At 35.2% G+C, this 12,057-nt stretch overlaps 1 protein-coding gene across 5 annotated transcripts in view; it reads right to left on the bottom strand.

The window, feature by feature from the left end:
- The window catches only part of LOC145296722 (mitogen-activated protein kinase kinase kinase 1-like), a 445,857-nt gene that overhangs the window by 86,972 nt on the left and 346,828 nt on the right, over positions 1-12,057 (bottom strand). For all 5 annotated transcript variants that reach the window (XM_080142722.1, XM_080142721.1, XM_080142720.1 and 2 more), the window contains one exon: positions 412-558. In XM_080142722.1, the coding sequence (XP_079998848.1) occupies positions 412-558 (147 nt within the window). The remainder of the gene's footprint in view (positions 1-411; positions 559-12,057) is intronic.

Raw genomic sequence — 12,057 nt, 5'->3', positions numbered from 1 at the left:
GAATCTTTTTGCAAATCTCATCCCTGGTTGTAGCACTATGTAAAAAAAAAAATGTCTCTGCTGATTTGGTGATGTCAAGTGCAATGGTAAGTGAATAAACAGAGCTTGAATCATGGAAGTTGACAGCTGTCTGGCAGTGCCTCCCCGCTCCCTGCAAAAACGTGGGCTTTATATGTCAAGGAGGAAAGCTTGACAAGGGGGATGTCGTGGATCAAACTAAATGATGAATAGCTGTCCGAGCAGCCTCCAAAAGGCATATCCATTCAAGCCATAAAAATCTGTCCACAACTGGACAGTCAGTCAGAACAACAAAGAAATCAAAGAAAGAAAAAAAATTAATTTGAGAAAAAAAAAAATTTTGTAAAAAAAATAAATGAATAAATAAAAAATTAAATAAAACAAATGTCTCACTGAATTTGACGGCGAAAATCTACGTCGGGTGATGCTCATGGCTCCCGGGGAGGAAGGTCCATTATTTACAACTTGCAGTGTAAAAGGGGACTCATTTCCTGATTGTGCTCGGCGTTTAAATACATCATTTGTGCCATTGACAGGATTCTGAAATCAAACAAGATTAAATGTTATTGGCTTGATTGACAATATTTTTTGATACTTATTTACTATATACTATTTTCATTGCAGAAATTCCCCTCTAGACCAAAATACTGTAGGTTTGTAACAGCATATGCCACATGCAAATTTATTATGTCTAGATTATTAGCCACTATCTTATGTAACTTTAGAATGCCATTTTAGACAAATTAGGTCGTTATAATAAAATCCTACATTACATCCTAGGAACAACATCATCACAATCGCAACATCTTTAATGAGGTAGTTCCTATTTTTCCCACTAAATCTACAGTTCTCTTACCGCCCCCACTCATCACTGAGACTATATACACACCTTATAACTATTTTTCCTTGGCACCCTTCGTAAGCGGTTCATATACTCATATACATACCATTATCTTTCCAGTTACTGGTAACAAAATATTGATTTCTCCCTTAGAAATTTCCGTCTTTTCTCATTGGCTGAGAACTGACAGATCAATTATTCAGGAATAAACAACTTATTCAAAAACAAATGTGTCAGACTTTCACAAACATGACGTCTCCCTCTTTACGAAGCATTCGTTTTATAAATATTAAACCAACTACAAAAAATCTTAACTGCTCATAATCATAATTTTACCTATTAATACCCTTACCGTTACCTACACAGACATTGTCACCATGAAACTAACCCCTTTAAAAAAAAAACATCCCAGATACAAACATAATTACATTTACGGTTAGCATTGTTTTTCATTCTCCAATTCTCTCTACCAAACAGTTAACGTTGCTTTTTTTTTTTTTTTAAATAATTTTATTTGGTTTTGTAACAGATTGTTCACGTTTCCATTTTTTTCTTTCTTTTTTTTTTTTTTAATTTTTCTACTTTGAATTCTTTCCTGTACCACCCTAAAAAAATACACTAAAAAAAAACAAAAAACAAAAAAGAACATTTATGGTTATCATTCTTTCTTTTCTTACTCTTTACCAGACACTCAAAACTGAAATTTTCTTTGTTTTTTCTTTTCGTTAACTATAATGCTTTACTCTAACATTTAATTATAAGCATAAATTGACATTTTATGTACTTCAAAATCTTGTGTGATTTTAAAGCCTTTAAATTGTCTACTCCTTACTATTTTTGAAGTGTGTGTGTAATGGTGCGTGTGTGATTTTGTTAGTGCGTATGTGCGTGAGTGTGGTTCTGTATGTGTTTTTGTTTATTTTGTGTGTGTATTTTTTCATATCTGCGTGAGTTTGTTTGTGCGTCCATATGTGTATGTGTGTATTTTTTTTTTGTGTGTGTGTGTGTGTGTGTGTGTGTGTGTGTGTGCGCATTTCTGTGCATATGTTTGTTTGCGTGCTTGTGTTTTTGCGTGCGCATGTTTTTGCATGTGCATGTTTTTGTGTGCACATGCATGTGTTTTTTTGTGTGTGCATGTATGTTTTTTGGGTTTGTGCTTCCCTGTGTGTTTACATGTGTGCCTGTGTGTGTGTGTCTCTAACACTTGTGTCAACCAGACTCAGGCATGGTTGCGCGTAGCCAGGTGGGTACAGCTTGTACAGAATAAGATGCTAATGTATTGCTGAATTTTATGGAAAATGCTGAAAGGTGCAGAGTCAGTGAAATTGTAGCAGCCAACATCAGTTAAAACATTTGTTTCCTATCATTTGTTTAATATTAAAAAATATAACAGAAAAACTTAATATTTATCTTGCTTTGAATAAAAAATAAAAATCAAAGAAAAAAATCATGTAAAAATTTTTAAAAAATTGTTTTCTATTCAAAAAATAAATTATCCAGTAAACTTACCTTACAATGAGTGTTTTTTTATTGATTCGAATTTTAAAGTTTCATAAAAACTGCCCTATAATTATTGATTGTTTTTTTCCTTGTAGCAACAAAAAGAATATTGGTTTTATTTCTGTTATTAATTTTTTATTGAATTAATTTCGTGATAACAGAAATAATATTGAAAAAAATTGACCAGTGTTTGTGAAAAAAAAAAAAAAATTCAGACAGCCTGATCTAGTAGCATTATAACTGGTAATGAGACCGGGGTTCAATCTTGATTAATTCATACTAGGGTAATTCATCTCAAATCATCCAGAAAAAAAAAACATCTTTGACACCCTTACCTCTCAGATTTTTCCAAACTTTCACCATATGTTAGTATCATAAAAACTAGGGAATCCTGAAAATTGAGCTTTTAACTCTAAGTAGTTCCAGAAATATTGCAATTTTGGTATTTTACGTATATCGAGGCGCAAATTTGTGAAATTATGAAATTACGTTTTTGGGCATAAATCAATTTCTAGACTAGGTAGAACCTTGAAAATTTGCATGGACAAGATTTTCCACATGAGGAATCTAAAAATCACATTTAAAACCTCTGGAAGTGAGGTCCGTAAAACTGTCCATCTTTGAGGTTCAATTGTGAGCTAACGAGGAAAGGACCAAACACTTTTTTTGGAGGATTTTAAGTTCAGACTATCAAGAATGTCTAGGAACAAAAAAGAAATTTAAATTTCCAATAGTGCCACATGTATTTTGGGGTTGCCTTAGACCAATACCCAAATTTGGGATTAAAAGTTCAATAACTCAGAAACATTTTCAGAGGTTTTAAATGTGATTTTTGGATTCCTCATGTGGAAAACCTTGTCCATGCAAATTTTCAAGGTCTAGAAATTGATTTATGCCCCAAAACGTAATTTTGTGAATTTACACCTTGATACGATATACGTAAAATACCAAACTTGCGATATTTCCGGAACCGCTTAGAGTTAAAAGCTCAATTTTCCGTTAGCATCTCGCGGTGGGGCAATGGTTAATTTACAACTTTGCTTCAAGGGTTCGGGTTCGATCCTCATACTTACCTACCAAAACATTTTTTTTTTTTAATCCCCACACCCCCGGAGTTTCCACACGCACCTCCAAACACCCGGGCAATGCCGGATACCCCTCGCTAGTAAATAATATAAAACAATCTTCTATCTTTGTATGTCCAAGAAAGGCTTTTTTTTTGCTGGGCTCCTCCGGGGGGGGGGGGTTACTACGTCTTAGAACTATTTATACACCCCCTAGATAATAATATCTACGATTTGTGAACGCATGTCGTGTCTAGATTTATTTTGATCGACTTTTATAAAATTTGTGCTATTTCGCTTTCTCGCGTGTTTGTTTGGCTTTTTAGTGAAACTAAATTGAAACGAGGTCACTTCCTCCGTCATATCAGACAATTGCTTTTCATTTGGAGACCCCTATTTTTATGGAGAGCTGCCCCCCCCCCACCCAACCCAACATTTTGGGGAAACAAAACCAAAAACATTGCCTCGCAGCCAAACTTCACTGCGGGATTGATGTGTGACCTCATTAAATTTACACACCTGTCAATTCACTTTTTAATCATTAAATGTCATCCATTCTCCTTCACCTACCTTCGTAGTCGAGGTAAGGCATCAGGCTTCTTTTTTTTTTCCGCTTTCGAGCCTACCTCCCTCCCCAAAACTTTTTTTTTCAAACACCCGCTCAATGAAGTTTTAACATTTTTCATTTATTTCCATCATGTTCGCTGTTTTTTTTTGTTTTTGTTTTTCAGATTTTTGGAAGAAGTTTTAACATAGTTTTTTAATATTATATTAAAAACAAGGTTATTACATTGCTTTTTTTTTTATTTACCCCCCCCTCTAAACACTTGGGCAATGCCAGGCACCCCTGCTAGTCTATATATATAAAAGGCAAAATGTGTGTGCACATTTTATGTATGTCTAGCAAATGCTTGGGGGGGGGGGTATCTCCGTGGGGTTACTATGTCTTAGAACTGTTTATATACCCCCTGGATCATAATATGTACGATTTACAAATGCATGTCACGTCTAGATTTATTTACATTGATTTTTACAAAATTCTTGCTATTTTAGCCCCTCTCGTCTTGATTCGGCCTTTTCGTATAAAAGCGAAACTAAATCTAATGCGAAGATGTGGTTTCCTCCTACCGGGAACATCTAGAAAGCAAGTAGCTTTTGATCAAAGCGGGGTGGGGGGTGGAACTCCTTATATCAGACAATTGCTATTCAATTTGGACAATCCCCTTTAAATGGGGAGCTGGTTTTACAACATCTTGGGGAAACAAACCCCAAAACCTGCCTCGCAGTAAAAGTTAACTGCGTTATTTCTTTTTGACCTCATTAAATACGCGCACCTGTCAATTCAGTTTTTATGCTTAAATAAAATCAAACATCTTTCTGTTACTCTCTCTTGCTGGCCTAGCGAGTAACGTGTCAGGTTTTTTTCACACTTGATCTTCCCCTTTCGCCTCACAGCTTCTGGTTCGATCCTACCTTCCTACCAAAACTTTAAAAGTTTTTTATCTACCCCCCCCAACACACACACACACCAACAACAAACACCCGGGTAATGCCAGGCACCTCCACTAGTCTATAATATAAAAGGCAAAATGTGTGTGTGTGTTTGTATGCCTGCAAAAACATTCGATATACGTGACCAACATTGACAAAATCAATATGGTTAGAAAGATTGGACTCTCGGACAACAAATATCCAAAAACTGACCAAAAAACATTAATTCTCAGTCAACTGAGCTGTTCTTTGCAGGGAGGGGTCATTTTTTTTTTGCGTCAATATTTTTGAAAAGTCATAATACGCCTTGCAATGACTAAGCTTATTTTGAATGCTCGCAACCTCATAAGTCATGGTGAATGCAGCGACTAAAACGTTTTCTTTTGTTTACCTCTTTTTCCTCTTGGCGTTACAGGTTCGAACCTGGCTACTGCAACTATTTTTTTTTTTTTCGCTCACACAGGTACTTGCTATTTTAATTTTATTTTGGAGGGTTGGTTAATTGTTTTTTTTTTCTTTGCTGCTCCATACCCTCACCATAAAACCTCCACATCCGGGCAAGTGCCGGGTACCCTTGCTAGCATAAATATAAAATATAAAGAAATATGGAGAGCAATAATATAAATGAGTAGACGTTTTAGCCATAAAAATGGGCAAAAGTTATAGCCCATTGACTTAGAATGAGTGTTTCACGCCACATTTATGGTTGAATATGGTTAAATTTGTGCTCATTTTTTGCATTAAATACTAATCACTATTAATCCCTAACTGTACATCGAAAGCATACCATAATACTTAGTTCACTACACCATATAACAAAGGTTCGTATACAATTTCAACCAAATCGGCCCAATAGTTTCTGAGAAAAAGTAGAACAGATGGACAGACAGATAGACAAAGAAAAATGTAACAGATTTCTTAAACAACTTTACAACTGAAGGAATTACTTTTAGTACAATTCTCTATTTGAACCTCTGTCTCATCTCTTTTACCATCAATCATGCTTTAAGATGGCAAGGGAGATAATTTTAGCAAAGAGTTATCTACCTTTAAAGTCTTCCATCTAAAAACTTTCTAGGCCATTTTGTGCAAAATGGTGTTTTTTGTGGAACAGTTCTTAATGACACGTTTATGATTTTTATTTGCTAATTTTGTTGATATAATTATATCAGCTTATAATGATAAATATTAATCATTTTTTACTAGTGTTTCATGCTTACGCAATCATCAGTGCAGGAAGTGACTACTACTGATCGGGAGATTCAAACTCATCTAGAGTCACCTTTAACTCCATTTGCTAGGCCATTACTTCCAGGCCATCATTAATTGATATAAGAATTAAGAGAAATTAAGCATCTACAAATGCCAAATGTGGGCACGACAGTAAAGCAGTCAAGAGTCTTCTATTAAGTGGAAGTCGTGAACATTGCATGTCGACTAGTTCACTGTCTTTTTTTTTTCCCCCCAGACAGGGGTCAACTTTAATAATCTTAATATTTTTTATTATTAATATTTGGACAATGTAATCTCTAACTTTCTTGTCAAACAAAAGTGTCTGTGTGGAATTTCGAATGGAAACCTCTATCATTCTGTCAAATGTGTGTATTAGGCTTTTTTCAGGGGAGTGCTCGGTCGGCTCACTCGTTCTTAAGACTTTTTATATACTGTCTAAATCATAATATTTACGAGTTAAGAACGGGAGTCATGTCTATCTTTAATTTGCCCGACTTTTACGCACCATTTTCGAGATCATTTTCGATCGACACATCTTTCAGTATAAAAAAAGTGAACCTGTAAAATTGTATCAGCAGTTCCCAGCACATGGAAAGCGATGGAGGTTTGGTCAATGTCGGTTTTCACCGTCATATCAGACAATTGCTCTCATTTGGACACACTCCCCTAATAAATGGGGAGCTGGTTTTCCCCAACACGTTGGGGAAATAAAACAAGACAAAGTTGGGTAAAAAAACAAAAAACAAAATAACTATGCCGCAGTTAAAATTCAGTGCGGAAACGTTAAGTGCGCTTCATTCCCTGTTGCGTCATGTTTGACCTCATTAAACACGCACCTGTTTGTGTCACATCACATTTTAATCATTTTATTTCACACATTCTCACTTCTCTGCCATTGTAGTATGGCGGGAAGTCATCAGCCTATTAATCTTAAGAGTTCGGGTTCGAGCCTAACTACCTACCATAACATTTTTTTTTCTTTTACACCTCCAAACACCCGGGCAACGCCCACTAGTCTATCTATATAAAGTAATAGCATACATGTCTGAGTGTACAACTTTTCTACAGCCCACACCTATGGACCTGGCATGATGATGGTCCCCCACCTAGGGATGGAGCACACTATTTTCCAAGGTAAAAGTCAAGGTCACAGCCCATGTATATATACTCTCTTGCAGGCCACACCGGTGGCTTCATCATGACCAAACCTGACGTGATGGTCTTCGCTAGGGATAGTACACCCTATTTTTCAAGGTCAAGATCAAAGGTTAAAGTCGGGACTTTGCGAGTATACATATATTTCTTAAAAATTTAAACTTTAAGAAATATTTATAGCGTCAGTATTGCACCATTGAGCTATCTAAATGAAAACTTTTTATATGTAAATACTACCCCAAGTATAAATTGTGTACAGAAAAATATATGTTACACACATATATATGTTTATATGCGTGTATTCTAATGGTGTTCCAATCTGTTATTTATAATTTTAACTAATAGGGATACTTGACATTGCTAGAGGCAAAACCAATTAAGAAAATACCAGCTTTGTGGGCATTTGTTTTGTTATTTTAGAGTTTTAGCTGGACATACAAATGTGGCACCATATCTCAGTGCCACGGTTGCTAACACACTCTACAGCATGGCCGAGTGGTGATTTGGCCATAAGTGTAGAAATACAAAGAAATGCATTCCCAGAATTCCCTTTCTAGATCGATCTTTTTCTGTCCGGACTGTCATGAGGTGAGCACGCATATTTCTATCTCTCCGCAAAGGGGGGGAGGGGGAGAGCACCCCCTCCCTCAACACAAGTTAGAGTAGGTTAGTTAGTTTTGAAAAGCCTATTGCCTAGGTTTAATTGTAAAAATTAATTATAATTTGTATATTGTATTGTAATATATTTTTTGTAAAATAAATAATTAAGATTATACAATATATATTACAATTGTGTCGAGTGTCGTTTTTTTTGTGTCTGCCATAAATGCCTTTATGAAGAAGCGGCCCTGAGGAAAAGGAAGATTCCAACCTGAATGCCACCAAAGGTCAAGACGTTTCCTGGGAGAAGAAGGAGCCACACAGCTACATCCAACATCTCAGGTTTGCTTTTCCTATTGATACTCAGGCCCTAATGACTGCCCCATCGTCATGTCATCATAGAACCATATCTTAGACGATTAGTGTAACAGGTGAAGCCAGTCACATGCCAGTGACCAGCTGATCATGTTATACAAACATATACACAGACAACAGCCCCTTTATATTATAAACCAGCATAGATACCTAGTGTGGAATTGAAGTTTGGTTTGGACACAGCTGCTATACTGAGCATTTTCATCGATACCCCCCCACAAAAAGAAGAACAATCTCCCCACCAGATATTTCAGCAGAAGGGATACGAAAATAAGTAACTATTCTCTGGATCCCCCTCCCTAAAAAAAATAAATGAATCAATCAAAACAACTTTTTTTTCAATCAAAATAACAGCGAGTGCCCGTGCGACTGTTAAAAAAAAAAAAAAAAAAAAAAAAAATGAGCCACAACAGCTGGATTCGAACCTGAAACACAAAAGAGTAAAAGAAGGGAAAAAAGTTACTGGCTAATGTGCTAGCTGTTACAGCTATGACGGCTTATGACGTCATGACCCTGCAAAATAACATTTTAAAGCATACTTTCAGTTTGATATGCATGCGTGACTTGCAAAAATAGTCCTGTTGACCACCACAGGATGAATCTTTTTATTAATTTTCACATATTATGCGTCCAAGGGATTGCTCTTTCAGATGGTACTGGTTTCGACCAGGTCCGATGTGGCTGACAAGTTTTTAGCAGACATATGAACACACAAACAGATGTTTGAGATTTATATAATAGACTAGCGGGGGTGCCCAGCATTGCCTGGGTGAAAAGAAAAAAGTTTTGGAAGGGAGGTAGGCTCGAACCCCAAGCCTTGAGGTGAATAGTCTGATGACCTAGCATGATGCTACGAGGGCAGAGAATTGAGAACAGCTGAAAATAAACGTTTAAAAAAAAGCAGGTGGTGAACGTCAATGTGTGGTTTTCTAGGTCAAACATCACGCCATAGTAGTAGTAGTAGAGAAAATGAAATCACAGCGCGAATTTTGTAACATAGAAGAAGTCGCTAAAATAAAAGATAGACACGTGTGTTCACAAATCATAGATATTACAATCTATACAGTATATAAAGACCCCCACCCCCCGAAAAGAGCCTTTACTGGATATACAAAAAACTTGCAAACACACACACACACACATTTTCGCTTTTATATAATAGCCAGTTCACCGTATTATTAAATTCTATAATAGATCTTCTTAGGAGGTCATTTTTTTTTTTTTTAAGCTGTACAATGTTTTTTTGAATAAAAGTGCAGTTTTGAAATGGCCATTTTGATTATTTTGGCAGCAATCTAATTGTGTTTTTGATTCCTTTGCTAAGAGTTAAATATATTTTTTAGGCTGTTATTTGAAGGGTGGGTTCATCTTGAAAGAGCATAGTAAGGTTTTTGGTAATCTTACAGTTATAGTCAAGAGTCATGAAAAAGAAAACACACACACACACACACACACACACACACACACACACACACACACACACAAATAACTTTAACTAAACGCATTAAAATTTGATTTTCTACCAACCTGTTTACTTTTCATTTTCTGAAACTGTTTTCAATTTTTTAAAATTTTAAAATGAGATTTTATACAAAGCTCTTTTTCCTTATATGAGGATGAAAATGGTGCTTCTCATAATTGTTGCTTGTTATCGATGCCAATTTCGGTTTTCCATGTTTTAAAATATACAGTCATTTCCACACTTTAAAAGTATACAGGTTGGTAGGAGATAAAATGTTAATGTATTTCGTAAAATTATTAGGTAAAATTTTTTTTAATTCTTGATTTCTGGGCCATTAACTATATCGCAAGATTACCAGGTTTGAACATGGTAGCATTGATTGTATTTTTCTTATATTCTTTAGTGTGTGCTTGACTAATAGCAGGTGATTACTGGTTGCGGATCAAGTTTCTGTTTCTGAGTAGGTAGGTGTCTATGAGATGTGTATGTCTAATTCAAAGTCTCCTAAACACAATGTAATAGTTCTGTTTATATTTGCTTTAAATAAATATTAACCTATTATTTTCTTTTAATTGGAATTCATTATTGAGATGAGTATTATTTATTCATTGCACACTATTATCCTCACCTTTTGTTGTTTCGGCCAATATTCCTCGGGCCTTCGTCAGGTGGTTACTGCGACAGGATTGGAACTCCGAATACTACCTTCTATAGTTGTTGTCATCTCACAACGTTTTGGCCAACTAAGCCTCTGGCTGACTTTGGGTAGGATTGAAACCGCTTCAGCCAATTCTTAGCTGGAACCATAGAGATTCAATGTCTCTATCCACTGCGCCACAGGCCCCAAAGAGGCGATCAAGGTTGGATTTTTTTGTCTTATAAATCCACATTTATTTATCATCTGATCTTCCATTGTCGAGTCCGTACCGAATGGTGTATATTATTTAATTAATTAGAATGTTTATTGAGATGAGTATTATTTATTCATTTATTTATTTATTGCAGAGTATTAACCTCGTCTTTTAGTTGTTTGGCCAACTATTCCTCTGGCCTTTGTCAGGTGGTAATCGCGACGGGATAGGAACTCTGAATCTCCTAACTGCATCCTCAGCAATTATGGAAGACAGTAATCGCTGAGGATGCTGTTAGGCGAGACAACAACTAAAAGAGGATGATAATAGTTCGCAATAAATAAATGAAATATTAACCTACTTGTTTCTTAGAATGACTTAATATTAAAGAAGTCAGCCTTTCATGGCCAGCTTTTATGTACTGTAAAACAGACATGCTTCCTGGTAAAAATAAAACAAAAGTTATGCATATGCCTCATTCAAAATCTGCTTAATGCTTATAACTCTAATGGCATTCATCCCCAAGGTGTGGGTTAGGCCAGATCCAAAGGAGTTCACTGCATCTTGTCTCAAGGTGGCTCACACTTGCCAAATGACAATTCTTTAAAGAATATATAGTAATACTTCTGCGTTTGTATTTAAATGAATCGCTTTAAATAAATATTAGCCTATTTATTTCTTAAGAATTAATATTAAATGTTGTTAATTTATTTTTATTTCGGACTATTATTCTCATCTTTATTAGTTGTTGTTTTTTATCTTTTATTGTTTTTTTTTTTTTTTTTTTTAAACTAATAAAGATGAGAATAATAGTCCGAAATAAAAATAAATTAATATATAAGGCTCATCTCAAAAATGAATTCCAATTAAGGAATAATATATATATATTAAATGTTGTGTTTAAAATCTGCTTAACAGTTATAAATGTAATGACATTCATCTAGGATTGGTTAAGCTGGTTCCAAATGAGTTCACCATGTCAAGGCGGTCTAGTCCTGCCAATTGGCAGCCGAGTCCTTGCCAGTCCTGTTACCAATGTTGAACACCAAAAAACAAATGGGCCAACCACTAACACCAAGTCTGTCTTCACTGTCCTTAAACACAATGCCTTAGTTTCACTCTCAATGATGGACTTTTTTTTTTTTTTTTAACAAACGTTTTTTTTTGTAAATAAATCTTTAAAAAAAAAATTAAAAAAATCATGATTAGCTAAGTAAAATTAACCCAGAGAGTGAATGTGGTATTTTGGTGAAATTGTTTAGTATAGGGTCAGTTCTGACAAGAAATGTAAGAAGTTACAGTGTATGACTACCGACTCCTCTTTCTCTCCACAAAACGATTTGGGATTCACAACTAGTGCAAATGATGTGAATGACATTCGTAAAAAAAAAAAAAAAAAAAAAATGTATTTAATTTTTTTTGTCCGAATAAATTTCGGTTTTTACAGTTTATCAATTGATGTTCTTA

The sequence above is a fragment of the Euprymna scolopes genome, chromosome 17, assembly GCF_053919585.1.
Source record: "Euprymna scolopes isolate OS-2025 chromosome 17, ASM5391958v1, whole genome shotgun sequence".
NCBI classification, from domain to species: domain Eukaryota; kingdom Metazoa; phylum Mollusca; class Cephalopoda; order Sepiida; family Sepiolidae; genus Euprymna; species Euprymna scolopes.
The sequence above is the reverse complement of the archived record's forward strand: the minus strand, read 5'-3'. Positions and strand labels throughout refer to the sequence as shown.